Here is a 27406-nt window from a genome sequence, read left to right as displayed (position 1 = left end):
TCATTCATTTGTATTACTGAGCAGCATTTAATTTTTTTTTTTAGGTTAACATTCAAAGTAATAGATCCATGCTGCCAAGTTCTGTTTGGATGCACAGACCCTCTGCAATTTGTCTTCACACTTGCTGATAGGAAGTGGGCGATTTCTAGTCTAGCTAATATCGATAAAGTGTCTATGGTTACTTGTGGCAAAGCCTCTGGACTGTTGTGACACAGTCAGCATCTACCTGTGGCAGATTCAGCCATTTGCAAATCAGTATTTAGAAAATCTCTGTGCCTAACTGAACAAAGCGTACATTATTTTCTAAATAATATAGTGACTATTTACAAAGCATTCATGTTTCATTCAGTACTCTAAGTCATCATTTCCTTTCCATCCGAAGGACCCCTTAAACACCGTGGCTGCACACGTGCACTGGCAGTGAGTTCTTTCCATTTTGTATGTTTGAAAAACTCATTGCACATTGACTTTTGAAAGATAATCTTAGTATGTAAAAGAGAAGCTAGTTGACAGACTTTTTTTTTTTCTTTTGGAAGAATTAACTGCATTGTCTTGTCTTACCTGAAATAAGAAGTTTGGGCATACTACATCTTTATTCTTCTGTACATCAGTATTCCTTCGCATATTTTTCACACTTTCTGTTTAGCATGATTTTCAGTGGTTTGATCACTATATGCCTTGTTTTTAATTATGATTATTCTACTTGGAAATTGCTGAATGTCTTAGATCTGTGCATTTATACTATTCACCAAATTTGGAGAAAATCTGACCATCATTCAATTTTCTTCTTCATCTCTGGATTTCTGGGTTTCTGTAGGATGGGTTGGGAGACAGTTTCCTGATGCTCCATATCTAGCAAATTTCATATTGCTGTGCACTGTGTTTTGAGTATAGCAAAATTATTTATGTAATAATTTGATTCTTTCAAGATTCTCAGCAATTCTTTCAGGGCAGATGTAGAGAATCCTTTACCATGGGGCTACTTTCTAGGCAATCTTTTTGGAAAGCTCTGCGAAGTGTCTACCTATGTAAGTGGTGTCCTTTATTCTGGCTGGAGGAAGAAAAAAAAATGATGTCTGGCCTTATATGGACACCAAGATTTACTTATTTTACATTTCTTGGGAAAAAACTTTCTGAGAAAGTCTTTCTAGCCACTTTTGTGCATTAGACTTTAGCCAGGCTCAGGGGAACCTATGCATATTTCAGGAACACTTTCTCCTCAGGACCACTGTCCCACAATGCCAGCTGACAAGCCATTCTGATGGGCTCAGCTACCCTGGTCTGTTATTCATTTATGTTAGATGACCTGAACTGGTTCTTCACAGCTTCTCCTGAGAACATTGTCACACAGTTCCAGCTGTCTAGCAAGGCTTGTTCAGCTACCCTGGCCTTTTCATTTCAGTGAGCTGACCTGGACCTGGCTCTTTCTTCTCCTTGCCCATTAGTCTAGGAGCTGCCTCTTGCCAGGAAGCTGGGGAGATGCCTGCAGTCTTTTTTTTTTCTTTTTTTTTTCCTTTAGCTGAGATCACAGGGCCATGCTGCTTGCTGTTTAGATTCTGAAAATTGTCATCACAGATAGGGTGTGTATGCTGCAGTTGTTTATAGTGGGGCAGACATTCCCATTAGAGTTAATACTCCATGGATTTGAAATTTGACGTAGAAAGTAAAAGAAACTGAGTATACACTCAAAGGGTAGAGCCTGCTCTCCAAGGACCAGGTCAAAGAAACACAAACAACAGGGACACCAGCACATATTTGTAACGTCTAAACATATTTGAAAAGGCTATCATTTCCTTTTCAAAAAGAATCCTTAACCAGGCATGTAATCCAGAATCTCTGGTATGTAAACATGGCTGTCTCTCCTATAGAAAGCAATGTCAGTAAGTTAAGTGATAAACTTATTCACTTGGCATCTTTATTGCAATTATTTCCTTTCTGTTATGCAAAAGAGCGGCTAACCACAGATCTTAAAGGAGGCAGAAGGGAATGTAAGTAAAAGATAGAAGAATCTTTGAGTTTTATACAGCTAAGGCTTGGGACAGTTAAACCATCAGTTTCACAGATAAGCACAGCACCTAGAGGTTACAAAGTCAACAGGAAGAATGGAGGCCCTTTGCATCTAGCTTAGCTTCTTCCTTTAAAGAACATGAAGCCTCTTGAAGAAATCAAGCAAAAAAGCTTTGAGAAACTCTGCATGGACTATACAACCTTCATCATAATACTGCTTTTCAATCCCCAGGTCTCCTTGTTTCCCACACACTGAATGTAATGTAATGTTAAATTTCATGGTTAGCAGCCAAGAAGGACAATTACGAAAGTTTGTCAAGTTTAGGAATAGGTCAAGAAAAAGCTGGTTAATGAAACCTTCACAACAGGCGTTAATAAGGAGGCCATGGCACCCACTACTCTCCAAAGACTCTTGTAAAGTGTAAGTTCTGCAAAGTGGCATTTGCTTTAACTTCAATATTAATAAAATATGAATAAGCATGTTCACCAAAAGTGTCACTTCAAACAGAAGTCACAGGACTGCCACCATAAACACTTAGAATGTGACAAGAGCTTTAAGCATGAAACAGAACAGAATATGGAATTACATAGGCTAAGTTCAGGTGCCCAGGACATGGAGACTGGGTAGACTGGGAAGAAAGCTGTGGATCACGTTGGGTGGGGAAGGAGGGTGGGAGACGGAAGGTCAGTGGTGAAATACACATGTATTTTTTTGTCAAATGTTTAAAGCCTAAATGCTTGTAAAACATCCTCTCCTCTCATTCTCCCTCACATCTCCTCAAGCTGGGTTGATGGGACATAATCCAAGAATTCAATGTGGGAGAGAATCATTTCACAGTCAGCAAGTTCCAGGTCAGACTGGGTTATAGGAGATCTTGACTGAAAAAACAAAACAAAACAAAACACAAAAACAAACAAACAAACAAACAAACAAAAAACAACCAATCAGCCACCCGCCACTGACAAACTGATACAGTCTTACACAGTCTGGTTAATGTTCAAAAGAATGGGTAAGACCTTCTCTACAAACCAAATAGCACTACATGAACAGGACTGTGTGTGCTGAGGGCTCACTGTGGAAGGGGGCAGTAGACAACGCTGTGCCTGTAGGGTGAGATTTACAAAGCTCCCTGGAACTGAACTTCGCGTGACAGGTGATTACTGTCGCTTAACATATTCTCCTCACACATTGCCTACTTCTAGTTAACACTACTCACCACAAAAGTGGGATGCAGTTACATGGCTTTTACATGTCAGGAGGCATCCTTTTTCTTTAACAACTATAAAAATTAAAGATTAACAAGATCAGATAACATTCCTGAAGTGTCACAGTTGGATCAAATGCAATTTGGTTCTCATTGTTTGGTTCTCATTGTTTGACTAATTAATTTCTTCAGTCCTCCTACTTCAGTATTCCAAGTGCTAGGATTACAGACACGGACTACTTCATTTGGCTCAACAAACATTTCTCTTAGATCATGTATGATGTTTGGGCTGCTAAAACTAGTGGAGATATTTAGCCTTAGCTTGCTTATTTTAGCAGAATTCAATGATGTAATTACATCATTTGGTAAAAAAAAAAAAAAAAACATTTTTCTTTTAGCTTCTCTGGCACTGCATTTCTATCATTTTTCTTTTTCCCTCCTCTCTTCTTCCTTCCTTCCTTCCTTCCTTCCTTCCTTCCTTCCTTCCTTCCTTCCTTCCTTCCTTCCTTCCTTCCTTCCTTCTTTTTAAGACAAGGTCTTGCTACATAGCCCTGGCTGGCCTGGAACTCACTCTGTAGACCAGGCTGTCCTTGAACTCAGAGAGCTCTGCTTGCCTCTGCCTCCCAAGTGTGGAGACTAAAGATGTGTGCCACTATGTGTGCCACTAACTTTTTTTTTTTCATTTTTATTTTTATTATTAGTTACATTTTATTAACTCTGTATCCCAGCTGTAACCCGTTTTCTCATTCCCTCCCAATCCTACCCTCCCTCCCTCATTTCCTCCCTGCCCCTTTCCAAGTCCACTGATAGGGGAGGACCTCCTCCCCTTTCATCTGACCCTGTTTTATCAGGTATCTTCAGGACTGGCTGCAAAGTCCTCCTCTGTGGCTTAGCAGGACTGCTCCTCCCTTGGAGGTTGGGGAGATCAAAGAGCCTGCCATTGAGTTCATGTCAGAAATAGTCCCTACTAGGGAAAACCAATTGGTTACTGAGCTACCACAGGCTACACCTGAGCAGAGGTTTTAGGTTAGATCCATACATGGTCCTTGGTGGAGTGTCAGTCTCAGAAAAGACCCCTGTGCCCAGATATATTTGGTCCTTGTGGAGCTCCTATCCTCTCCACATCATACTAACTCCCCCTTTAATCATAAGCAGTTCTTCCTCCATTCATTCCTCAAAAGTTTCTAAGTACTTTGCCCCAGAATCTGAGTTTCTCAACCCACATTCTCCAGGCAACCTCACCTCTTCTCAAATTCAATTACTATGCAAATGCTGGCACAGTCCCAATGCCCCATCAGTTGTATGGGACACATGAGCTTTCCACAGAGCACTACAAACTCATTTCCCTCTAACCATCCACTATCTCAATTAAGACCATTATTTAGCTTCTGTCCAAGCAAGATTCTACCTAGTATCTGACTGTATCTGGCCTCTAATCTGTGCAGTTCTCTCTGCCACCACTGTCTTCGTCTAGGTTACTACCATCTTTTCCTTCTGTGAATGTCACAGTACTTCATTCTAGCCTTGCTCAGGTCCACGCTGAATCAAGTTTCATTTTTCTTTTTCTTTTTACTTTTTTTTAAAATCACAGCTCTGAAATTGGAAGTTGGCATTTACTACTCTCACCTATAATACACACATATATAACTGCATGAATATGGGCAGTACATATGCAGACAAACATATATGTATATATATATATTATGTTTATATATATAACATAGCATTCTCTCTAAATATATATTATTATAGCCAGAAGTCTCGTCATGACAACCCTCTCATCTGCAGCATTCACACAATTATGTAGCTCCATCCACTTTAAGACAGGACTGGTCTGTACAACTAGCAGAATGTACAAGTAGTAATGTGCAACTTCTGAGGTTATGTCACAAATGACCGGAGACTGTCTTGCGCTTTTGATACTCAGCTCTGGGGACAGCTAGTCATCACGAGGACTACCCTGTAGCCCTATGGAGAAGCCTACATGAAGAAGGGGTGCCTCTCACCAACAACTTCATTAGCGAGCAGCCTTAGAATTGGATTCTCCAGCCCAAGTCAAGTCTTCAGAGGACGACAGCCCCACTAGTTTCTGCCTGCTCAACTAAACTGCTTTAAATCTCCACTTCACAGAAACATGAGAATAAAGGACCCTTGATTCAAGCCCCTCTGCAGTAATTCCCCAGAGTTAAACACAGGCATTGTGTGCATCTAGGCTTTATATAAATAAATAGTTCTGCTGTGTCCAACCTTCTACAATTTGCTTTTATGCTAATCACTGTTTTAAGATTTGTTGGGTTGAATTCTACTTCTGTACTATTTACTTACACACCTATAACAGAATTTCATTGTATGAATATAGCACTATTCATCAATTTAAAAAACCCAACATATTATTCTCACTATAAATCTAAAAGGCCGAGGGAGATAATAGTACCATCCAATGCTTCTAACTTCTGGTATTTTTCCTTATGAAGTTATGTGTTTTACAACTTGCCTCTTAAGCACCTGGAACTTGCTTCCCTGAAACAAAAAGTCAATTTCTATTGTACCATTTATTGAATAGTCTGATCTCCTGCCTCTGATTTATGAAAGTAATTCTATCACATTCCAAATTTCCATTGGCACAAGGTTTCTCTAACCCGATGCAATAATTTTCCCCACACCAACATGTCAACTCTTTTGATGATAGTAACTAGTACGTGCTTCAGGCAAGCCTTGCTTTCACACCCCACATCTGTCTGGTAAGCCATGCCCCCTTGTTTTCCCACCCCACATCTGTCTGAGTTGGATGTACAGTTTTACTCATATGAATTCTGAGCGTGTTCATCAGTCTCTGCTGGGTTTTGGCTAGTATTATACCCAGTTCACAATTCAGATGAACAATTTCGGTTCCACTATCTTCACAGGCGCTGATGTGCGTAACTCTGCATTTATTCTATTTTCTATGTCCCCTGACAGAGTTTATTTTTCCCAGTAATGTCTCAGATACTGTTACATCCAGAAATAAATATTTTAATAGTACTAACCCCATGGGCATGGTTTTTGGTCAAACTGTGTGTTAGGCTAAGCACAAAATTATCACATTAGCAGAATGAACTAACTCTTATTTTGGTGATGACAAAAAGTCTCTTTATATGCCAAACAGAAACATTATTGGAGTGTTTACAATTAACACATGTAAATAAAATATACTTGCTCCAAAATAACCTCAGAAGCATCACTTATATAAATATTTCTTTCTTTAAAGTACTCACAATATATTGATATTAAAAACACTAAATCCATCTCATTCTCATTTGAAAAGTAATCATGTCATGTCACTTTGACAAAATACTTGAGATTAAATGATAAGAAAAAGAGATTCATTTAGTTCATAAGCCTAGAAACATCTGCTGAGGACATACTGTGGATTCATAACATGGTGAATGACATCACACGGCAAGAACAGGTGCAAAAACAGCAAGTAGATACATACAGAAGGATGAAGGAGCAGCACAGCTCTGTAATGATTTGCTTTGGGGAACTAGACAAGCTGCAGCAAAACCCAGCTCTTATAAACCTTATCCATTCTTGAGACATCTAGCCCAGTTTCTTGACACATAACCTAGTCCTTTGGGGAAATTATTAAACCATTAATAAGGGTGGTGATCCCAAAACCTTCCCACCACCCAAATGTCTCCCTACAGAGAAATAGCTTCTACAAGTCACACTGGACCATACCAACATATGGAAATAGTTACAGAAAATATCCTCCTAGGGTAGGTTTGGTGGTGCACACTTGCAATTCTATCACTTTAGAGGTAGATATAATGCAGTATAATTGCCAATTCAAGGCCAGCCTAGACTACCTAACAAGTTGATGGTCAGCCTGAGCTAACAGTAATATCCTGTTTCAAAATACCTAGGGTTGAGATGGCAAAATGGCCTAGTAGATAAAGCCATCTGCTGCCAACCTGATGATCTGAGTTTGATCTACAGAATCTACATAGAGAGAACCAACTCCTGTCAATTGTCCTCTGGTCTGCACATGTGTGCCATGGCATGAGTGGCCCCTCAAATAAATAAATGTAATCCCACCAAAACACTGCTAGGTTGGGGGACAGTGCAGTTGTGGAATACTTGCCTGGCATGTACAAGCTTTGGGTTTGACCTCTAGCACACATATACACAAAGAAAAAAACATGCATCTTTCCATAGAAATATTTGATTACATTTCTTTCTTTATGTGTACACATCATAATGCTTGTGGAAGCCAGAGGACAGCTTTTGAAAGTCAGTTCTCTCCTTCCACCATGCGGGTCTGGTGGTTTGCTAACAAGTGCCTTTAACCTGCTGAAGCATCTTGCCAGTCTTCCAGATTAATATGTGAAAATCCAAATATAATATTCACATCAATAATTTGATAAATATTGATTGTTTGAGTCTTTCTTACAAGCAATATAAGTTTAAATCACATCAACTAAATATTTTATTGTGCACCCCAAGTAAACAATTAGCAACTGACTCTCTTTGGAATTATATAAGATATTCTCTTGTGTAAATTTATTTTGAAGTGTAAATCCTTTAATGTGGGATAAAACTGCAACATGGCCTCTATCCTTCCTAATTATAGTTCTCTTAAAATCAGATAATGAAAATAATGAATTCATAAGTGCCAAAAAGCCTTTGTGCTACATCAAGACCATTATTGTCTTAGATACTGTTCTACTGCTGTGAAGAGACACCATGACCAAAGCAACTCCTTTTTTTTTATTTTAATTTTTTTCTTCACAATTTATTCATTATATATCCTGATTGAGTCCTCCTCCCTCAACTCCCCTCAGTCCCACCCTCCCTCCCTCTTTACCTGTATCTCCCTCCCCTAGTTCACTGAAAGGGGGAGTTCTCCACTAATGCCATCTGCTCATACCTTGTTAAGTCTCATCAGGACTGTTTGGATCCTCTTCCAACTCTTAAAAAAGAAAGTGTTTAACTGGGGGCTTGCTTACAGTCCATCATGAAGACAGGCACTGGAGCAGTAGCTGAGACCTTACCACCCTGCTCCACAGGCAGAGAGAAAGAGACATGCCTGGGCTAGTGTGGGCTTTTGAAACTAACACGCCTCATCCAACAAGGCCACACTCCTAATCCTTTCAAACAGTTAAATATATGAGCCTATGGGCCATTCTATTAGAACCAGCACAACTATCCTCCCCCCTTGTACTCTACTAAGGATTGAGTACAGAGATGAAATCCTGCCAGGTATGGTGGCAAATTCCTTTATTCCCAGCACTCAGGAAGCAGAGGCAGGTGAATCTCTGTCAGTTCCAGGCCAGCCTGAGCTACACACACACACACACACACACACACACACACACACACACAGTAACAATAAAAAGAAAATGAAAACTCATCTTAATTTTTCTATATTTTTTATTCTAAAATAATATAATTGATGGTGCTGTTGGAAAGTAACTTTAATTATACTTTGATTCTTGGCCCATTTTAATTTCTGAGTGCTGAAAAGCTAAGCACATGCTCAAGCACAAACAGTGGAATCTTAGCAATATTATGGGTACCAGGACCTCAAATTTTTGGTATTCATCTCTCTCAGAAGGCAACACTGTGGCTCTATGGTTGGGCTAACTGAATACAACTGACCTTATGTTTCCTTACCTATCATTCAAATCTGCTCATGTCTTTCAAGGCTGCTGAAAAGATTCAGTGAAAATGTATGAATGAAATCTCTGGTTTAGAGATTCTTCTGCTTTTCCCAGAAAAATTTCCTAAGAAAATTTCCCAAGCAATCCCTTTGAATGTCACAAGAACAAAAATGACTTGTTCTACTGAAGACAATGAGAAGAGAATCTCCGTTCAGCACTGATGCTGGCTACACTGTGGAGTTGCTGTGGGTCATAGTTGGTTTTGTGGTCTATTACAGAAACAACATATTCTTTCTTGCTTGACCATGCTTCCTGATATTTGCTCCAAATAGGTGAAGATTTACATTCATATGAAACCTGCACACAATGTTTATTGTAACTGTTGTGGTTAGGCCTAATGGCCAGCTTGACATAAATCTGGGAAACAAGTCTTAAAGACGGCTTGTCTAGACCAGGTTGGCCTGTGGATGTGTCTGCCAGGGAGTTTCTTAGCTGAGCTGGGTGAGGTGGCAGAACCATCCAAAGCTTTGGGCCCAGAGTGTGCAGGAAGCAGAAAGTGAGGTAGGTTACTGGAAGTATGCATACATTCCCTTCTCTCTCTGTTCTGGATTGTGGATGTCATGTGACCCACTGCTTCCTCAAAAGGACAGACTATAACTGGAATTGTAAGCCAAGAGAACCCTTCCTTCCCTTAGCTGCTTTTTGTCAGGGTGTTCTGTCACAGCAAGAAAAAAGGAAGCAGAGCGTTAGCTTTGCTCACAATTACAGAAACCTTGGAAACAATCAAGATGACTTTTAGTGGCTGCAGGGACAGATAAAACAGTGGCATATACAAGCAACAGACCTACTCTCTGTTTGGGGCTAGAGAGGAAAAAACAAAAACAAAAAAACCTACTCTTCTTAGCAACATTACATTATACAACTTTAGTTGGCATTTCTTTGTTAATTTTTGGTTAACTGATCTCTGAGAACCTGATGAAATGGAGACTTCTTTAGCTTAGTTTTCTGAAAAAAACAAAACAAAACAAAAACTAAACAATTTTCACAATAAAACTTATACATATAATTTTACTGCAGTGGCAACTAATTTCTTTCATATTCCCTATTTGGAAAGTATATGTTCAAGAAAGCTAATTTTTTTTTCTCATTTTAAACCAAAGTAATGAATATTTCCTGTTTATTTAAGAAAGAAGTAAAGCCTAGAAATTTTAAAAAAGTAATACTAACATTTTAATTTAATAAAATTTAATTCTATGTAAAGGATTCCAAGGCTGCTATTATTTGATTGGAGTAAAGAAATAAACATCCAGATACAATGTGATATCTCATGGTAGTAATCTCTATATTGGAGTATTGAGGCAGGAGGATCATGAGTTCAAGGCCAATCTGGGCTACACAGTGGGACTCTGTCTTAAAAACAAAAACAGCACAAAACCCCAAACAAACAAACAAATAAACAAAGCCATTACGCAAGGGCTTGGCTTTGGGACTTGGTAACGGGAGGTTGTGTGCCTTGACAATTCAAGCTCTGACAAACACGCATGCCTGCTCTGCCAAATGCTGGAGGGCAGGCTTGCACAGGCAGCCTGAGAAATGTTATTTTCAGGATTAGCCTAACCGCTGTGCTGGTGCCATATTACAAATGCGGAGATTACAAATCCATGTCTCAATTTGGGTTTCCTGAATTGAAGTGATCTTCAGCACTCTGAGGTCTGCAGACAAACTGGCAGACTTTTCCACTCATGACCCTCTACGGAGATACTTCCTCCAGCTGTGGGAATTCACATGCTCATCCTTGTCTAATTAGCTAACTTAGAGACAGACTAGCTAACGGGTTTATCATCTTTCTGTCACACCAGTAATAATGGCTGTGAGGTCAAGTGGTCCAAACACTCCCCAGTAAATGCAGCCACAAGTAACTCCTGCACTCACTGCTCTTCTCATGAATACAAAACTCCCACCTAGGGGCCTAAGTAAAGAATTTCATGTTTTGATCCTCTCTGTGGATTAAAAAAAAACAAAAACCAAAAACCCTTGTTCTCATGACATGGACACTTGTAAAATAGGCTAGACTTCCTTTTGGCCTGTTGGAGTCTTCAGGGCCAGTGTGGGCCAGATGAATAAAGCAGTGTGCTATTAAAGTGGATAGCACTGTTTTCCCCTGACAACCTAAGTATCTATGTTGCTAAATAGGGAGAATCAAAATCTGTGTGGAGTACCAAGATCTTCCTTACTATCAAAAAAAGTCTTTTTCCTCCATAGCAGTTATTTTAGCAAAAAAATTGAATGTTCCTTCAAAGACATTGGTAGCCATTCACAGTGACAGCCCTGCCACTTTCCACCAGAGATTCACACATTAGGGATTTTCTTTTTTCAGCATGCATATCAACAGAAAAAGCAGGAACTAACTGCTTAGAGCGAGGCTAGATATTTCATCAAACTGCATTTGGAGAAGAAATGAGAATTTTAATCCCCTCAGAATATTGAAGATAATTCAGTCTTGGCATGGATGCTGTCACCTGAAATCTGACATAAGTTTGCTTCTCCTCCAAGCTAAGCCAGTGCATGCATTGTCAGTATGTAAGGTTTACAGCCTTTCCAATGTGGCCTGGGCATTCTGTACATTGTAAAAAGCCAGGCTTAGCAAATCCTTCAAGAAAGGGGTTCTGTGATAGAACGAGGCGAAACCTTACATTTTTGTAAGAATTCAACTGAAACTCATATATGTATATATATATATGTATATATATATATATATATATATATATATATATGACCCAAATTGTCAGACACATCTTTAAAATACAAAACTAGAATGTGCTTTAGGTTTTACATTACATTTAATGTCACATTAAATCAATGAGGCTCCAAAGTCCATCACCCTCATGATTAAACAGTTTCCTTATCTTTACTTCTCTTTTGTCGTCATGTGTCCTTTTAAAGTTAGAATGAAAGATATGCATTTGATATATAATATGTGGACTGTGACACATATACTCAATATGTGGTGTGTGTACTCAATATATGGCACCTGATGTGTGACATGCATACTTGATATGATAATGGCGACAGAGGACTCCAGCTGTGCATGAGTACTTACTAATAGCGTCACTCAGCTCAAGAATTCTTTCCCCCTTAAGCCATTTTTATAAGTGCCATAAGAGACTGGAAATTTTTTTCATACAAGTCTTTGACTTGCTTTGTTAGGGTCATACCAAGGTACTTTATGTCCTTTATGGCTATTGTGAAAGGTGTTGTTTCCCTAATTTCTTTCAAAGCCCTTTTGTATTTTGTATACAGGAGTGCTACTGATTTTTTGAGTTAATTTTGTATCCAGCCACTTTGCTGAAGGTGTTTATCAGCTGTAGGAGTTCCCTGATAGAATTTTTGGGGTCACTCAGGTATACTATCATATCATCTGCAAATGGTGATACTTTGGAAGATGGAAAAATCTTCTATGCTCATGGCTTGGCAGGATTAACATAGTAAAAATGGCCATCTTACCAAAAGCAATCTACAGATTCAATGCAATTCCCATCAAATTACCAACACAATTCTTTACAGACCTGGAAAGAAAAATTCTCAACTTCATATGGAATAACAAGAAACCCAGAATTGCTAAAACAATCCTCTACAATAAAAGATCTTCTGGAGGTATCTGCATCCCTGATCTCAAGGTATACTATAGAGCAACAATACTAAAAACTGCATGGTACTGGCATAGAAACAGAATGGTGGATCAATGGAACTGAACAGAGGACCCAGAAATAAACCCACACACTTATGGACACCTGATCTTTGACAAAGATGCCAAAACCATACAATGGAAAAAAGGTAGCCTCTTCAACAAATGGTGCTGGTCTAACTGGATGTATACATGCAGAAAAATGCAAATAGATCCATATTTATCACCCTGCACAAAATTATAGTCCAAGTGGATCAATATAAAACCAGACACACTAAACCACTTAGAAGAAAAAGTGAGGAAGAGCCTTGAACTCATTGGCACAGGAGACAACTTCCTGAACAGAACACCAATAGCACAGGCTCTAAGAGCAACAATCAATAAATGGGACTTAATGAAATTGAAAAGCTTCTGTAAAGCAAAGGACACTGTCGTCAGAACAAAACGACTGCCGACAGATTGGGAAAGGATCTTCACCAACCCTATATCTGACAGAAGGCTCATATCCAACATATATAAAGAACTCAAGAAGCTAAACAGCAACAAATTAAGTAATTCAATACAAAAATAGGATACAGCGCTAAACAGAGAATTCTCAATAGAGGAATATAGAATGGCTGAAAAACACTTAAAGAAATGTTCAACGTCCTTAGTCATCAGGGAAATGCAAATCAAAACAACCCTGAGATTTCACCTTACACCCATCAGAACTGCTAAGATCAAAAACTCAAGTGACAACACAAACTGGAGAGGATGTGGAGAAAGGGGAACCCTCCTCTACTGCTGGTGGGAATGTAAACTTGATTTCCACTCTGGAAATCAATCTGGCACTTTCTCAGACAATTAGGAATAGCACTTACTCAAGATCCAGCTATACCACTCCTAGGCATATACCCAAAAGATGCTCAAGTACACAACAAGGACATTTGCTGAACCATGTTTGTAGCAGCTTTATTTGTAATAGCCAGAACCTGGAAACAACCCAGATACCCCTCAGTTGAGGAATGGATACAGAAATGGTGGTACATCTATACAATGGAATATTACTCAGCAATAAAAAACAAGGAAATCATGAAATTTGCAGGTAAATGGTGGGAACTGTAAAAGATCTTCCTGAGTGAGGTATCCCAGAAGCAGAAAGACACATAGGGTATATACTCACTCATAAGTAGATATTAGACATATAATATAGGATAGACCTATTAAAATCTGTACACCTAAAGAAACTAATCAAGAAGGAGGACTCTGGCTAATCCCCATTCAGAAAGGCAAAGAGGATGGACATCAGAAGAGGGAGAAAACAGGGAACAGGACAGGAATCTGCCACAAAGGGCCACTGAAAGGCTGTACCCTGCAAGATATCAAAGCAGATGCTGAGTTTTATGGCCAACCTTTGGGCAGAGTACAGGGAATCTTATGAAAGAAATGGGAAATAGTAAGACCTGGAGAGGACAGGAGCTCCACAAGGAGAGCAAGAGAACCAAAAAAATCTGGGCACAGGGGTCTTTTCTGAGACTGATACTCCAACCAAGGACCATTCATGGAGATAACCTAGAACCCCTGCACAGAGGTAGCCCATGGCAGTTCAGTGTCCAAGTGGATTCCATAGTAATGCGAACAGGGACTGTCTCTGACATGAACTGATTGGCCTGCTCTTTGATCACCTCCCCTCTGAGGGTGGGGAGCAGCCTTACCAGGACACAGAGGAAGACAATGAAGCTAGTCCTGATGAAACCTGATAGACTAGGATCAGAAGGAAGGGGAGGAAGATCTTCCATATCAGTGGTTTGGGGGAAGGGCATGGGTAGAGAAGGAGGAGCAAAGGAAGGATTGGGAGGGGAGGAGGGAGGGAGCTACAGGGGGCATACAAAGTGAATAAATTCTAATTAATAAAAGTAAGAATTAAAAAAAAAAGTGCCATAAGGTGGGTATGGTGGCTATAATCCTCTAGTCCCAGTACTCAGGTGGCTGAAGCAGCAGGAATCACTGAGGTCTAGGCCAGCCTAAACAAGATTACAAGTCCTATCTTCAAAAATCAAGAAACAGATAAAGAACTAATCTTGCTTGTTGATTAAACTACATCTGGTATCATCTAAACCCCAAGCATCTAAGCATGCTTGTGAAAGATGTTCTTGACTCGATCCTTTGAGGTCAGAAGACCACACCTTCAGGTGGCAGCTCATATAAAGGACACGGAAGAAGGAAACTCTTGCTTTTTGTCTGCTTGCCCTCATTCTTGCTGGCAAGTTCATCTATCATGTTGCTGAGGCACGCCTTTCCTGGCCTACTTCTTCAGGACTCCAGTGTGGACTGAGACCAGCTAAGACATCCAGCCTCATGGACTGAGCAGCTACTGGACTCTTGAACTTTCCATCAGGAGACAGTCACAATTGGACTAGCTTGACCACAGCCTGTAAGTCACTATAATAAATAACTCCTTTTAACATACATACATTTGTTCTATCTTTCTATTCTTTTAGAGAACCATGACTAATATAGAACTCTTACAACTTCATAACAAGACCATAAACACCACTTTTCTCTGCTAGCAGCTGCTAGACAGTGTTTTCTGGACATGGCAGGGAAGCTGCAACCATGAAATCTCAACAATATGGCTGCCTAACCAAATCCTACATAATTCGAATACCACTTAACAAGCCAGCATAGAGAAGAGAAATTTCACAGCCCCAGCTCTAGATGAAGACCTACAGGCAACTAAAAGCTACTGGGGGAGAGAAGCAGTTTTCTCTGGGGATGAGCCCCATGATGGGTCAGCCCTCGGCACATGTACATATAAGCCATACTAAATGGACTTAGCAGGGTGTGTGTGGGGATGGTTACTATGGAATCAGTCTAGGACTTTACTTGATCCTCAGAAGTGTTTACGACACATGACACAAGAAAAGTGACAATATGTTACATTCCTTTAAGTAAAGTTAAATGTTTAATCTATGCTTTATATCAGCTCTTATATAATCATAATTAGAAGATCTTTCAAATGATATAATTAATAAAATTATTGAGAGGCAAATATCTTTAAATGTATAATGTTACATGATTTATCATTTTAGGTTGAATATTTTACAACTGAAGGCCAATTCACCTTGAGATACTGAATATGACCCAGCAATAGTGACCAAGTACAGCGAATGATGATAAGAATGTTCCTTAATGGTGACTAAACTTTATTTACTCGAGTGATTATATGTCAGGCAAAGTTTCTAATATACTATACTGACCTGAGACAAAATTAATTTTGCAGTGCAAAATAACAGGGTGAGGGTGTAACTCAGTGGTAGGGTGTTTGCTTAGCACTTGTAAAGCTCTGGGTTCAATCTCCACCATCACACAGACACACACACACACTCACACACACGGGGGTGTGGCATGAAATCAAAAGATGTACAGTTGGAAGGCAGCAAGAATACTGAGGTGCATTGAATCAAATAATATTGTGCTTTTGTTTTTTAATAATTAGTATGTTACAGTTTTTAAAACCATTTATTTATTCTGTGTGTCTAACTGTCTATGGCTGTATATGTGTACATGCCTTGGCTTATGTGTGGAGCTCAGAGAGCAAATTGTGTGGGTTGGTTCTCTTCTTCTATCATGTGGGTTCTAGGAATCAAACTTAAGTCATCAGACTTGCTGCAAGTGCTTTTAATCTGCTGAGCCATCTTGCCAACTCCAGGAAAGTTTTCTCAAGGAAAAAAAAATGACTAAAAAACAATTTGGGAGGCACTTTTTAAAAAAGATGGTGTCCTGGGTTGGGGGTATAAATTAGTAGTAAAGTACTTGTTTAACATGCCCAAATGCTGGGCTTAATCCCAACAAAAATATATATGCATAAAAATGTGTATGCTTTCATTTTTAAAATTATTTTTAAAGTGTGTGTAAAGAGATATATATGGAGAGAGCACACAAATAGGAGATATAAGAAGACAGTGTCTCAGAGACTCATACTCCAACCAAGGACTATTCATGGAGATAACCCAGAACCCCTGCACAGATGTAGCCCAGGGCAGTTCAGAGTCCAATTGGGTTACATAGTAATGTGAAGAGGGACTGCCTCTGACATAATCTGATTGGCTTGCTCTTTGATCACCTCCCTCTGGGGGGGAGCAGCCTTACCAGGCCATAGTAGAGGACAATGCAGCCACTTTTGATGTGAACTGACAGACTAAGATCAGAAAGGAGAGGAGAATCTCCCCTATCAGTGGACTTGGGGAGTGGCGCGCATGCAGAGGGAGGAGGGAGGGTGGGATTGGGAGGGGAGGAGGGAGGGGCTTATGGGGGGATGCAGAATGAATAAAGTGCAATTGATGAAAAATTAAAAAAAAAAAGAAAAAAAAAGAAAAGATAATTTAAGAACCTTAAATGACTTTCAAAAGTGGAGGAAAACATGGAGTTAGTCAATTGGCATGGATCACGTCTCGCCCCTGGGGGCAATGGTCTCCTGAACCTACTCAGACCTCGGACACCACCACTGCTAGTTCTAGAACTGATGCAGGATGTTTCAACGAGGGGGTTAAGGCTTCTCATAATATTTCCTATAAGCCCATACCTGTTTGTCTATATCCCCCATTTTTATTCATTATTAGCCAGATAGAGCCAAGTAATTGTGGTGATGATACTTGCTTTTTTGCCCAATGCTGCAATGCTAGTAAATTTAGGTATGCCCTGGTTACTCGTATGCCTCACTGGGTGCCTGTGCCCGTTGATGCCCCTCATGCTATGACTCTCTTCAGACAGAAAAGGTATCTTGGAACTACAGCCACCATTGTTACTACCATCTCATTGGCGGCTGTTGGAGCTACCACCGGGGCATTAGCCATGAATCATACTGGGCAGACTGCTCAGACCCTGAGTAATCATTTAGCCAATGTAGCTCATGCCTTAATTGTACATAAAGGAATTAATGCTCAACTAAAAGGAAGCTTGATGGTGTTCAATCAGAGGATTGACCTTGTGCAGGAGCAAATTGATACCCTATGGCAAATCGCTCAACTTGGCTGTCAATGAAAATATGCTGGACTTTGAGTCACTAGCATATAACATGAGAATTTTTCCTGTGCTGCAAATCTGTCTAAACAATTGTCGAGCTATATTTTAGGTAATTGGACTGGAGAATTCGATACTACGATGGAGCAGCTGAGAGTGGCCATTGTCACAGTAAATTCTACCAGAGTGGACGCAGGACTAGCCACAGGATTATCATCATGGATTGCTGCAGCCATGAATCATCTGAAGGAATGGGCGGGCATGGGAGCATTAGCAGGCCTTCTGGTGTTGGTCTCCTTGGTTTGCCTGTGGTATATATGCAAGATTAGAGTCTCACAACAGTGTGATGCAGCCATGATCATTCAGGCCTTTACAGCCATTGAAGCAGGACATTCGCCCCAAGCATGGTTGGATACCATAAAATGTTACGCTCAGGATGCGAGGCTAAGCACTGCACTCAGGGTCAGCCGCTTTGGACCCAGAGAAGAGCATGTCTGATTGCATGCGGGTTGATACCCCAGGTCCCGCCTCTGAGAAAAAGGTATTGGACGGGTCTGATGCTCTTTGGGTGGATGACACCTAAATGAACATCGGTACAAAGTCCCAATTTATTTCTAATATCAGAGATCAGACCTCTACTCTTGCCTGATGCGTCTAAAACAAAAAGGGGGAACTGTAGAGAGCTGTGGAATGCTGTGCCTTAAAGATGGAGCTGGTTTCCGCCTTCCACCTTCCTGATGGTGAGTGCTCTCTGTCACGAACAATTCCACATTTGGCTAAGGCTGAGGATCTGGCTTGCTTCCATGTCTGTGGACCTATCTGCATTGCCCACGTGGCACGCCTGGGTTGGCTACCCAGAGGCTATTTAAGCTGTGGGCTGGCTTTCCCCAGGGTCAGATGATTGTTCAAGGTTCCTGAATAAACTGCATTGAAAAAAAAATAATTAAAAATAAATAAATAAATAAATAAATAAAAGAAGACAGTGTCAGATCACCTGGAACTATAGTTAGGCAGTTGTGAGCCACCTGACTTGTGTGTTGGAAAATGAACTCAGATTCTCTGCACCAGGAGTGCATGCTCTTAACTGCTGAGCCATCTCTTCGGTCCCTGCTTTCATCTTTCAATATTCCTTTAATCAATATTGTTTCCAACCTCTTGTGGAGTACCTATAGGGATATCCTATTATTAATTAATGCTGGGGATTCCATGGTTCACTTTGGACTTCTTCAGTTTTGGTGTCTTTGTGAATTTACAAGATGTTCATAATGCATGCTGTCTATGAATTAATTAATTATCCCTATTATATAGGAATAACCTATTAGCATTCATGATTTCAGATAACATTGAATCACCCCTGTACAACTGAATCACTATTAAATTGCTGGGTGCTTCCATATGGATTGATATACAGGAACACACTAGGAATCTATATGTGAATGATAAAATTAATACAAATTCCTATATGGATTTATTAGCTCAAATCAATCACCATGAATATCACACCAACGTACAGCACCTGAGCTTCCTTTTTAAACATGATTTGGTTGATATTAAAAACGTCTAAATATATCCTGAGTTATACTAACATTAAATGTATAATAACTTCATAAATTATAAAGGCTAGACATTTTAAATGAAGTCCTCTTAGTTGGCACGAGCTAAGAGACTCAGCATGGTGGATGATTTCTTACTTGAAGAGGACATTTCTTACTGGCAGCCTAGCAGAGGAAAGCCTCAGGAGTGGCAAGGTGTGCAGATGTGGTTGTACATGCCATCAAGACAGCGCTGGAGGAAGAGAAACATCCCAGCGTTAGAAGAGCTCTTGGAGAGAAGGGAGTAGGAGGCATTATGGGCCTTTGGCTCTCGGCCCATGTGATAAGTTCTGCTACCTGGTACACATTGGTAGTAAGCCCTGACGCATGCCTAGCCTGCTGCTGCTGCGCAGTTGAGTGATGTTTTTTAAACTTACATGTTAGTGTTTCTCTGGCAGCTGTTTGTCTTCAGGAGATAGGAACAATAAGAATTCCAGGTAGCATTTCCCTTTTTTACTTTCTGCCTAATTTCCCTTTCAATCTCTCTGAATATAAATGAGCCACCACAAAAGGATTTTCTCCAAAGACTGAGGGATCACCAAACATGGGCATGTGTTTGTGCATTCAGATTACCAACCATCATTGAGGAAAAGATTCTGGTTACGCTGTGAAACTCAAACTAATGACAGACAGAGGATGCTGGGGTTTCCATGGTTCATCTTGGGCTTCTTCAGTTTTCATGTCTTCGTGGATTTGCAAGACGTTCTTTTAATGCATGAGGTCTATGAATTATTGCTTATAGAGTTGAGTTTAGAACAAGATCAAACTAAGGTTCACACAAAAGTGTTTAATAGTCAAGCCTGAAGCCAAGTTCTGTAAACTGAAAATTTATGGTAGAAATGGTAGTGAAACACACTACCATAAAACTAAGCAAAGTTTGGGTCCTGCTGTAGGTCTGTGGCACTGTGAACATTTACGAAGGGCCCTACATGATCCCTAAGCATCTGCTAACCTTTCCACATTAAACAAGGGCTCCAAGGGGCTTAAAGTGGTAAAGAGCACTTGTCCTCCCAGAGAATCTGGATTTGATTCCCAGCACTCATATCGAGGCCCACAACTGTTCATAACTCCATTTCCAGGTGATTCAATACCGTCTTTATGACCTCCATGGGCACAGACACACAAGTAGTACACAGACATACATGCAAGCAAAACACTCAAACACAGAAAATACAATAAAAAATACAATAAAATGACTCTTTAAAAAAGGTGGGAGGGGAAGAGGAAAGTGACGGATAAGAACTGAGGGCTACACAGACATTGAACTGTTGTAATGGGACTATAACATTTGATCAGTATCTAGGATGTAAAAACCTGGTAGTTAGGAAATACCAAAAGGCATCCTCCGATGTGTGACTAGTCGTAGTCACTGTTTCTAAGCGTGAATGAATGTTAAGCACCTATGAAGACTTGATAGACAGGCTAGTTTTTCTTGATTAACCCTCTGAATTCACCCCCATCCCAGCTCCACACCCCTTCTCTAATCCTCCCTTTTCCCTGATCTCTAAGAGAACCACAGTGGGAGTATGGTTTCTAAATAAGTTGGGCTGAAGAGATGGCCCAGCAGGTACTGGTGCTTGCTGCCAAGCCTGATGACCTCAGTTTAATCCTTGAAACTCGCATGGTGGAAGGACAGAACTGACCCTTCAAGTTGTCCTCTGACCTCCAAATATCATGCAGTGACCCCCCCACACCCAATAAATAAATGTAATAAAATTATTTAAAAATAAATTTATGTGTTGACTAAAAAAATTAAAAAAAAAATCTGGACACAGTAAGCTAAGGGGGTAGGAAGTAAGCCATAAAACTGGGTTTGCAAAACTCACCATCGGAGGGCACAGCCGCACTGCAATATGCAGCTCCCACACTCTGCCAGGGAGCCGGCCTCGGGTGTGCCTACAAGACAAAAGCCAGGTACACTGTCAGGGCAGGCCAATTTGAGACACACACACCCCAAATAACTCTAGCTCTTCAGTGAGTCAGTACAATGGTTTCTTCATTGAAAAGTTGAAAATACAAATAAAAGGAACCACTAAAAGGGATTGGTGTGTTTCAACATTACAAACTAATATATCTTCATACCTACAGATAGTTACAGTCTCCTGTTAAACAAAATGAGAATCGTGCCTGACAAATAAATCTTATTAAGCATTATCCACTGTAACTTTCCCTGCCTCTCCCCACCCCCTTCTTAGACCTTAGATCGGCATCTCTTCCTTCTATTGCATCAATTATAAAAACGAGATGCCCCATGCATTTCCAATATCTGAGTAGGCTCTGGCTCTTGCTGTTTATTTTCCTTAATAAAAACATGGACAGGCAACTTCAGTGCTTGAGCCCAGAGCATGAGAAGGAAATCAGTCACACACTTTTTGCTGCATCTTTAAAAGGCAGTGCTACAGCTGGGAGTCCAGGACTAAAGTTCTCGGAATTAAACTAGGCTTCAAGAACAGTGAATACGTTTTAAACTAAGTCCTTCCTTTCTGCCTTTCCCAGGCTCCAAAAGTATGACAGGAAGAAGACAGGAAGGTAGTAAATAACTAAAACCCAGGCCAAGACAATGGACTCTGAGACAATACATGCCTTAACTCAACTATAACAGAGCACACACGAATCTCATTAACTCCTTAGCTGCCTCCTTCCAGCTAAGAAAATGTAAGGCTAACTGTGGTGGTTCAAATGAGAATGGTCCCAACAGGCTCTTCTGTTTGAATGTTTTGTCTGTTCCTAGTTGGTAGAGCTGTTTGTGAAGGATTAGGAGGTGTGCCCTTGTTGGAGGAAGTGTGTCACTGGAGGTGCGCTTTGAGGTTTCAAAAGCCCAAGCCAGGCCCAGTGTCTCTGAGTCTGCTGCTTGTGGATCAGATGAAAACTCCATCTACTTTCCAGCTCCATGCATGCCTGTCTGCACACAACCATGCTTCCCTGTTTTCTGACATGATGATCAAGAACTAACTCTGAGTTCTCAAAGCAAGCCCCAATGAAATGCTTTCTTTTGTAAGCTCCTCAGTCCTAGTGTCTCTTCAGAATCATACCACAGTACCCAGGACACTAACACTTAGAAAAATGTAAATAATCATTTAAATCACTGGAGAGAAAGTTTGCAGGTTGTTCTGTCTTTTGAGTTTAAAATCTTGATTCATAGGAGTTAACTTCAGTCAAGTTTAAGAAAGAAACACAGCTAATCTCTCTTCCACAACAGCACACTTGTCAAATGCAGCAAACAATTCATCCTCACCTTACCTCAGATTGTAGTCTCATTATTTCCAAATCCTTATATGAACTTGAATCTATTTCTGAACCTTTACTCTGTCTGATGATCTGTCTGCTCACACCTTGATAACCATGATGGTTCCACATTCCAGTTTTATGATAAATTTTAGTATCTGATATGGTTAGCTACCATGAGACATTAATAATATACACAAAGCATTTAGAAAAGTACCTGGTATGGCTTCAGTAAATGTTAAGCATTTTGTTTTTAGACCAAGTTAATTCCATGGGTCAGCGTAGGGAAAACAACCATCCATATGATTTCAAGTCTTTGTATTCAAGGAGCTTTATGTTTTGAGACAGAGAATCACTATGTAACCCTGGATGGCCTAATTCACTGTATAGATCAGGCTAACCTTAAACTCATAGAGAGCTACTTGCCTCAGAAATTAGAGGAGTGTGCTATATACCTGTTGTACCCAGGAATATAGCTCTCCTTCTGAATCTTCATTGGCGTATTAAGAAGCATTTTACAGACTTCTCACAGATCTTGCATTGGTCCTCATGAATGCTTTCCAGGCAGTATCCGATGTTAAACCCATCAGCCTGGGCTGTTTTAGTTTGAGTACACCTGCTATGTGTCTACTGGCCCTTTATTTTACTATCCTTTTTGAGTCACCCTGTTTTGATCTTTGTGATCAAATTTTGGAATTGTTCATTAGGAAAGTCTAGCCTGCCTACATTTATTTATAGGTATATACACTATATATTTAACTTTTCTACTATGGAATTTTAGAGTTTTGTGTTTGTTTTATTTTTTTCTCTTTGTCAATATGGAAGATTAAACCCAGGGCCTCAGCCATGATAGGCAAGCATTCTCACTGAATTTTGTACATGTTCTGATTGCTGCTTTCTTCTTTAAATAGTTTACTGAGTAAACTAAAGCACGGTGATGCACACTTTCCATCCCAGCACCCAGGAAATGTAGGCAGGAGGATCAAAAACTCCAGTTTATTGTGTTGGTTTTCATGACTACGTGGCTGCCTCAGCTCTTCGAATGTCACTATTGCTGGGTAAAGTCTACTCTGGCCCCTCATATAAAATATTGATCCAGCGTTTGCCAATCCTGATCGCCTTCAAGTGTATGCTGCTAGCCAACACACTTAACTTTTCCCTGATTTTGCCAGGTCCAATTCTTTTTAATAAATTATTTATTTAGTATTGCTGTATTCTCTAACCCATGGGACAAGAGCTTTTGGTTTAGTCACTGTTAGTGCTTGTGAAATACAAGTCCTAATCAAATAAATGCTAAGTAAATGTTGATGATTATATCTTGTAGAAAATATAATTTATGTTAAATCAAAAATCTCCCTCGATTATGAGCACTGAAGCTTTTTATGTCCTTTGCCCATTCATTTTTAGTTCAGGTGTCAATCATCTACCTGCCCTCCAACTTATCTCAATTCTTACTATGTGAAGTTTTTGCTGGGTTTTTCTTAGGTGACCACTATTGGCTGTATATAAAGCATGAGCTTATTCAGTTTTAGTCCCTCATTCTCCTCACTACACTGTGGAGGCCTTAAAGATGCAGATTCTGCTCTGTGAATATAAATTCCACATTTGTTTTCATCTTAATTCTATGCTCCATGCTTGCTGCCAATTTTGTAGCTTCTTTAATTGTTTTGATAATCAAACTTCTTCCTGGAGAAGGGCTCATGAGAGCTGAATTTTCTGAAGGCTGACATATTAATTCCTAAATTAATCTTTCCGGGAGGACTCGGTAAAGTCCTGGCTAGTTGTTGCTTTTGGGGAGTCTGAGGCCAGCCACCAACTCTGGAGACCTTGCTTGTCTGGCTTTGCTGGGGCTGTGCAAGCACAGGTGTCACCCTTTGTGGTCTTTCCACACACCTATTCAACTTTCACCAGATCCAACACCCATCCTGTTGGTGCTGTGGGACTGCTCCCTGCTTGTGGTGAAGATGAAACTTAGAAATCAGTTTCCTACTCTCCTTCCTGTTCCATGGGTGTGAGAAGAGAAAGGAGCAACTGAGTCGTTTCCTGGGCCATTACTGTTATGCAGTGACCAACCATGACCATCTGTGAACACACAGAAGCTGAGGGCAAAGTGGAAGAAACCCATGTACACATCACTCCAGCAGTTACCAACATGTTGTAAAACTTAGTTTATCTAGATCCACCTAATTTACTTTCTTCTTCCCCCAGAATCAGTCAGTCAGTTAGTCAGCCTGTCTGTCTGTCTATCTGTCTCCCTCCCTCCTTTCCAGCTCCCGTCCTCTGTTTTTGTCTCTCTTCTGAAGTTTATGAAACACAGTCCCATAAGTCAAAGCTGGCCTGAAACTCGCTCTGTAGTCAAGAATGATGCTGAATTCCTGACCCTCTTGCCCTCTTCTCTACCTCTCAAGTGTTGGGATTACAGTCATGCACTATTGTGCTTCATTTCCCCCAAGGACATCTTAAAAGACATCTGAACCATCACAACACTTCACCTGAATATAGTTCATACCACATTTGCTACAACACTATAAAAAATGGGGCCTATAGGATTGTACAAATTATCCTAAGTGATTTTATTTTGGTAGGGAATCAGTACATGACTGTTTGTGAATGATTTCTGTTAGATGCTACAGAGCATGAACTGACAGGCCAGCACTTTCTGTAGAGTTTTATTGGAACACAGGCTCACACATACCCACAGCTGGTTAACCTCTGCTCTCTCTAAACAGCAGAATTCAACAGCTGAGTAGCGGTGGGATAGCTGAGTAATTGCAACAGAAACCGCAGGGTCTTAGAAATCTAAATCAGCTATAGTCCAGCCCTTTAAGAAAATCTTAGCTGGCCCTTTCTATAGAATAAAGGGGATATGGTGTGGGGATAACTTTCCAGACCACTTCTATAGTGACATGACACTGACAATCACAACTAAAAACTATATGGTTTCCACTATATTACACAGGTTGGCCTCAAACTCCTGGCACAAGCCATCTTTCTAGGCTTCCCAATAGCTATGACTTACAGCCAACATACCCAGGATCTTATTTATTAAACAATCCAGACACACATTACAGGTCCTTAATTTTCCTTAAGCTTTCTCATGTAAAGTCTCAATGTAAAGTCCATTGAGACTAATGTAAATAAAAATGATTTTGTTCTAGCCATTTCTCCTTGAAATATGGTAACCACACAGAGCAAAACAACCAGTAAATGGATGTTCAACACCAAAAAAAGTACTACCACCCTTCCCTGCTACATTCTGTGGTCCCCCATATTAGTATCTGTGCCATATCTTTTTATTCTTGATATTCACAAGAAAATAATCACCTTTTAAAAATTTTCTGGCTAATTAGCAAGCATCTAATAAATATTTGGCTTATACTAACATTAAAAAAAAACACATCAGGAACTTTGCTAGGAGCCAAGTATGGTAATACATATATATTACAGTATATATATTATATTCATATAATATATATTAGCAGCACCTGAAAAAAGAAGCAGTAGTTCAGGTTAGCCTAGGCTACCTGAGATTTTGCCTCCAAAAAACAGAAGAAAACCACACAATATAATAAAATGAAACATAAGTTTGTTTGTTTGCTAGGGATGTGGAAGAGAGTGAGCTTAGCATGTGCAAGCCCTGGGTTTGATTTGCAGCTCTGCAAACAAAACCAACCCCCAGCAAACCAATCAACCAACCAAACAGTTAAAAAAGAAAGAAATTTTAGCAAAATAGTAGGTAAAGTGTACATATTATTCACATAGTTAAATATCATAGGCAGAAACCAAAATCAGGGTGAAGAGAGTATTTAGAAGATACAAAAATACCCGGGAAGTGAGAAGTCTCTAGGCACCATTAACGCCAAATAAAGAGACATGCTATCACCACCGCCCCTTGCAAAGAAAATCCGTTTTTATTTTTAGTAAAGGGCAGTCCACATTTTTGATAAGTAACCTGAGAATGTTAGAGAAAAGCAAAGGCTTGTAATTAATGTAAGGAATATGTAAGGTTACCCTGTCATGTTGCAATGGCTTAACTTTAACCTTTACCCCAGCAGCATCAGCTTAGACAACAATGTAACCTTATTTTTCCAAGACATAGGACTCAAGCTAAGTAATACTTTTAGTATTTAAAAAGAGATATCCCATGTCCTAAGATCCAATTACTAATTCCAAATTAACGCTTACTTTTGCATCCCCTACTGCTAACATAAATTAACGTTCCCTGCATCTACCTTTCACAGCCAGAAGAGCAAACCTACCAGAGACTCAAGAAAGACACTGAAATCAACAACCTGCCAAAAGTCCCAAATATTCACAGCCAATTAGAGAGGATGAAAAAAAAGAAAAGGGGGGGGGGAGAGGAAGAAGAGGGAGGAGAGGCAGTAAAGGTTAGCTTCATTCCTAACACAGCTCCCTTTAAAAGAAGACAGTCTTTTTTCACTAGACTCAAATACCTAACAACCATACCAAAGCATACTGTATTAATGGGGCCAAAGAGCTTTAGATGAATAACTACATACTTGTCCAAAGCTGAAAACACAGCCAGACAATAGTTTCATTGTGTCAAAAATCTAGATCTGTCAAACTCTATGTCCCTGTTACACCCCCATAAGTATGACCCACATGCTTATAAAAAATGGATCATTTCAAGACTCTCTTACAGTGTCTTTTGAAGACCAGACTATTCATCAAGCTGAGGTAGCTCAGTCAACAAAGTACTTTGCCTGCTGAGAACTTATGAACCTGAGTTTGTATCACCAGCCCACACCACCAGCAGAAGTGTCCTACCTAACCAGGGGCCAGGCCAGCATCCTGAACCCCAAGTAAGACTGTCCAGCATAATCCCAACAGCCCCGCCTCTCCTCATCACCATGTCTTGGCCCATACCTCCATCAAAAGTCTCCTACCCAATCATGGGCCAGGCCTGCTCTCTGAAAATCAAATAAAGTCTCCTACCCCACCTAGAGGCCCACCTAGCTCCGTGAAAACCAGGCAGAAGCCTCCTACTCCACAAGAAGCCAGGCCAGCATGCTGAACCCCAGAGGACCC

The 27406-nt window shown here is 40.1% G+C and overlaps 1 protein-coding gene across 2 annotated transcripts in view; it reads right to left on the bottom strand.

Moving 5' to 3' along the window:
* The window catches only part of Mcu (mitochondrial calcium uniporter), a 165481-nt gene that overhangs the window by 18773 nt on the left and 119302 nt on the right, over positions 1–27406 (bottom strand). For both annotated transcript variants that reach the window (XM_021652665.2, XM_060369512.1), the window contains exon 2: positions 20959–21028. In XM_021652665.2, coding sequence (XP_021508340.1) covers positions 20959–21028 — 70 coding nt within the window. The remainder of the gene's footprint in view (positions 1–20958; positions 21029–27406) is intronic.

The sequence above is a fragment of the Meriones unguiculatus genome, chromosome 16, assembly GCF_030254825.1.
Source record: "Meriones unguiculatus strain TT.TT164.6M chromosome 16, Bangor_MerUng_6.1, whole genome shotgun sequence".
NCBI classification, from domain to species: Eukaryota; Metazoa; Chordata; class Mammalia; order Rodentia; family Muridae; genus Meriones; species Meriones unguiculatus.
This window is presented reverse-complemented; position numbering and strand designations above follow the sequence as displayed.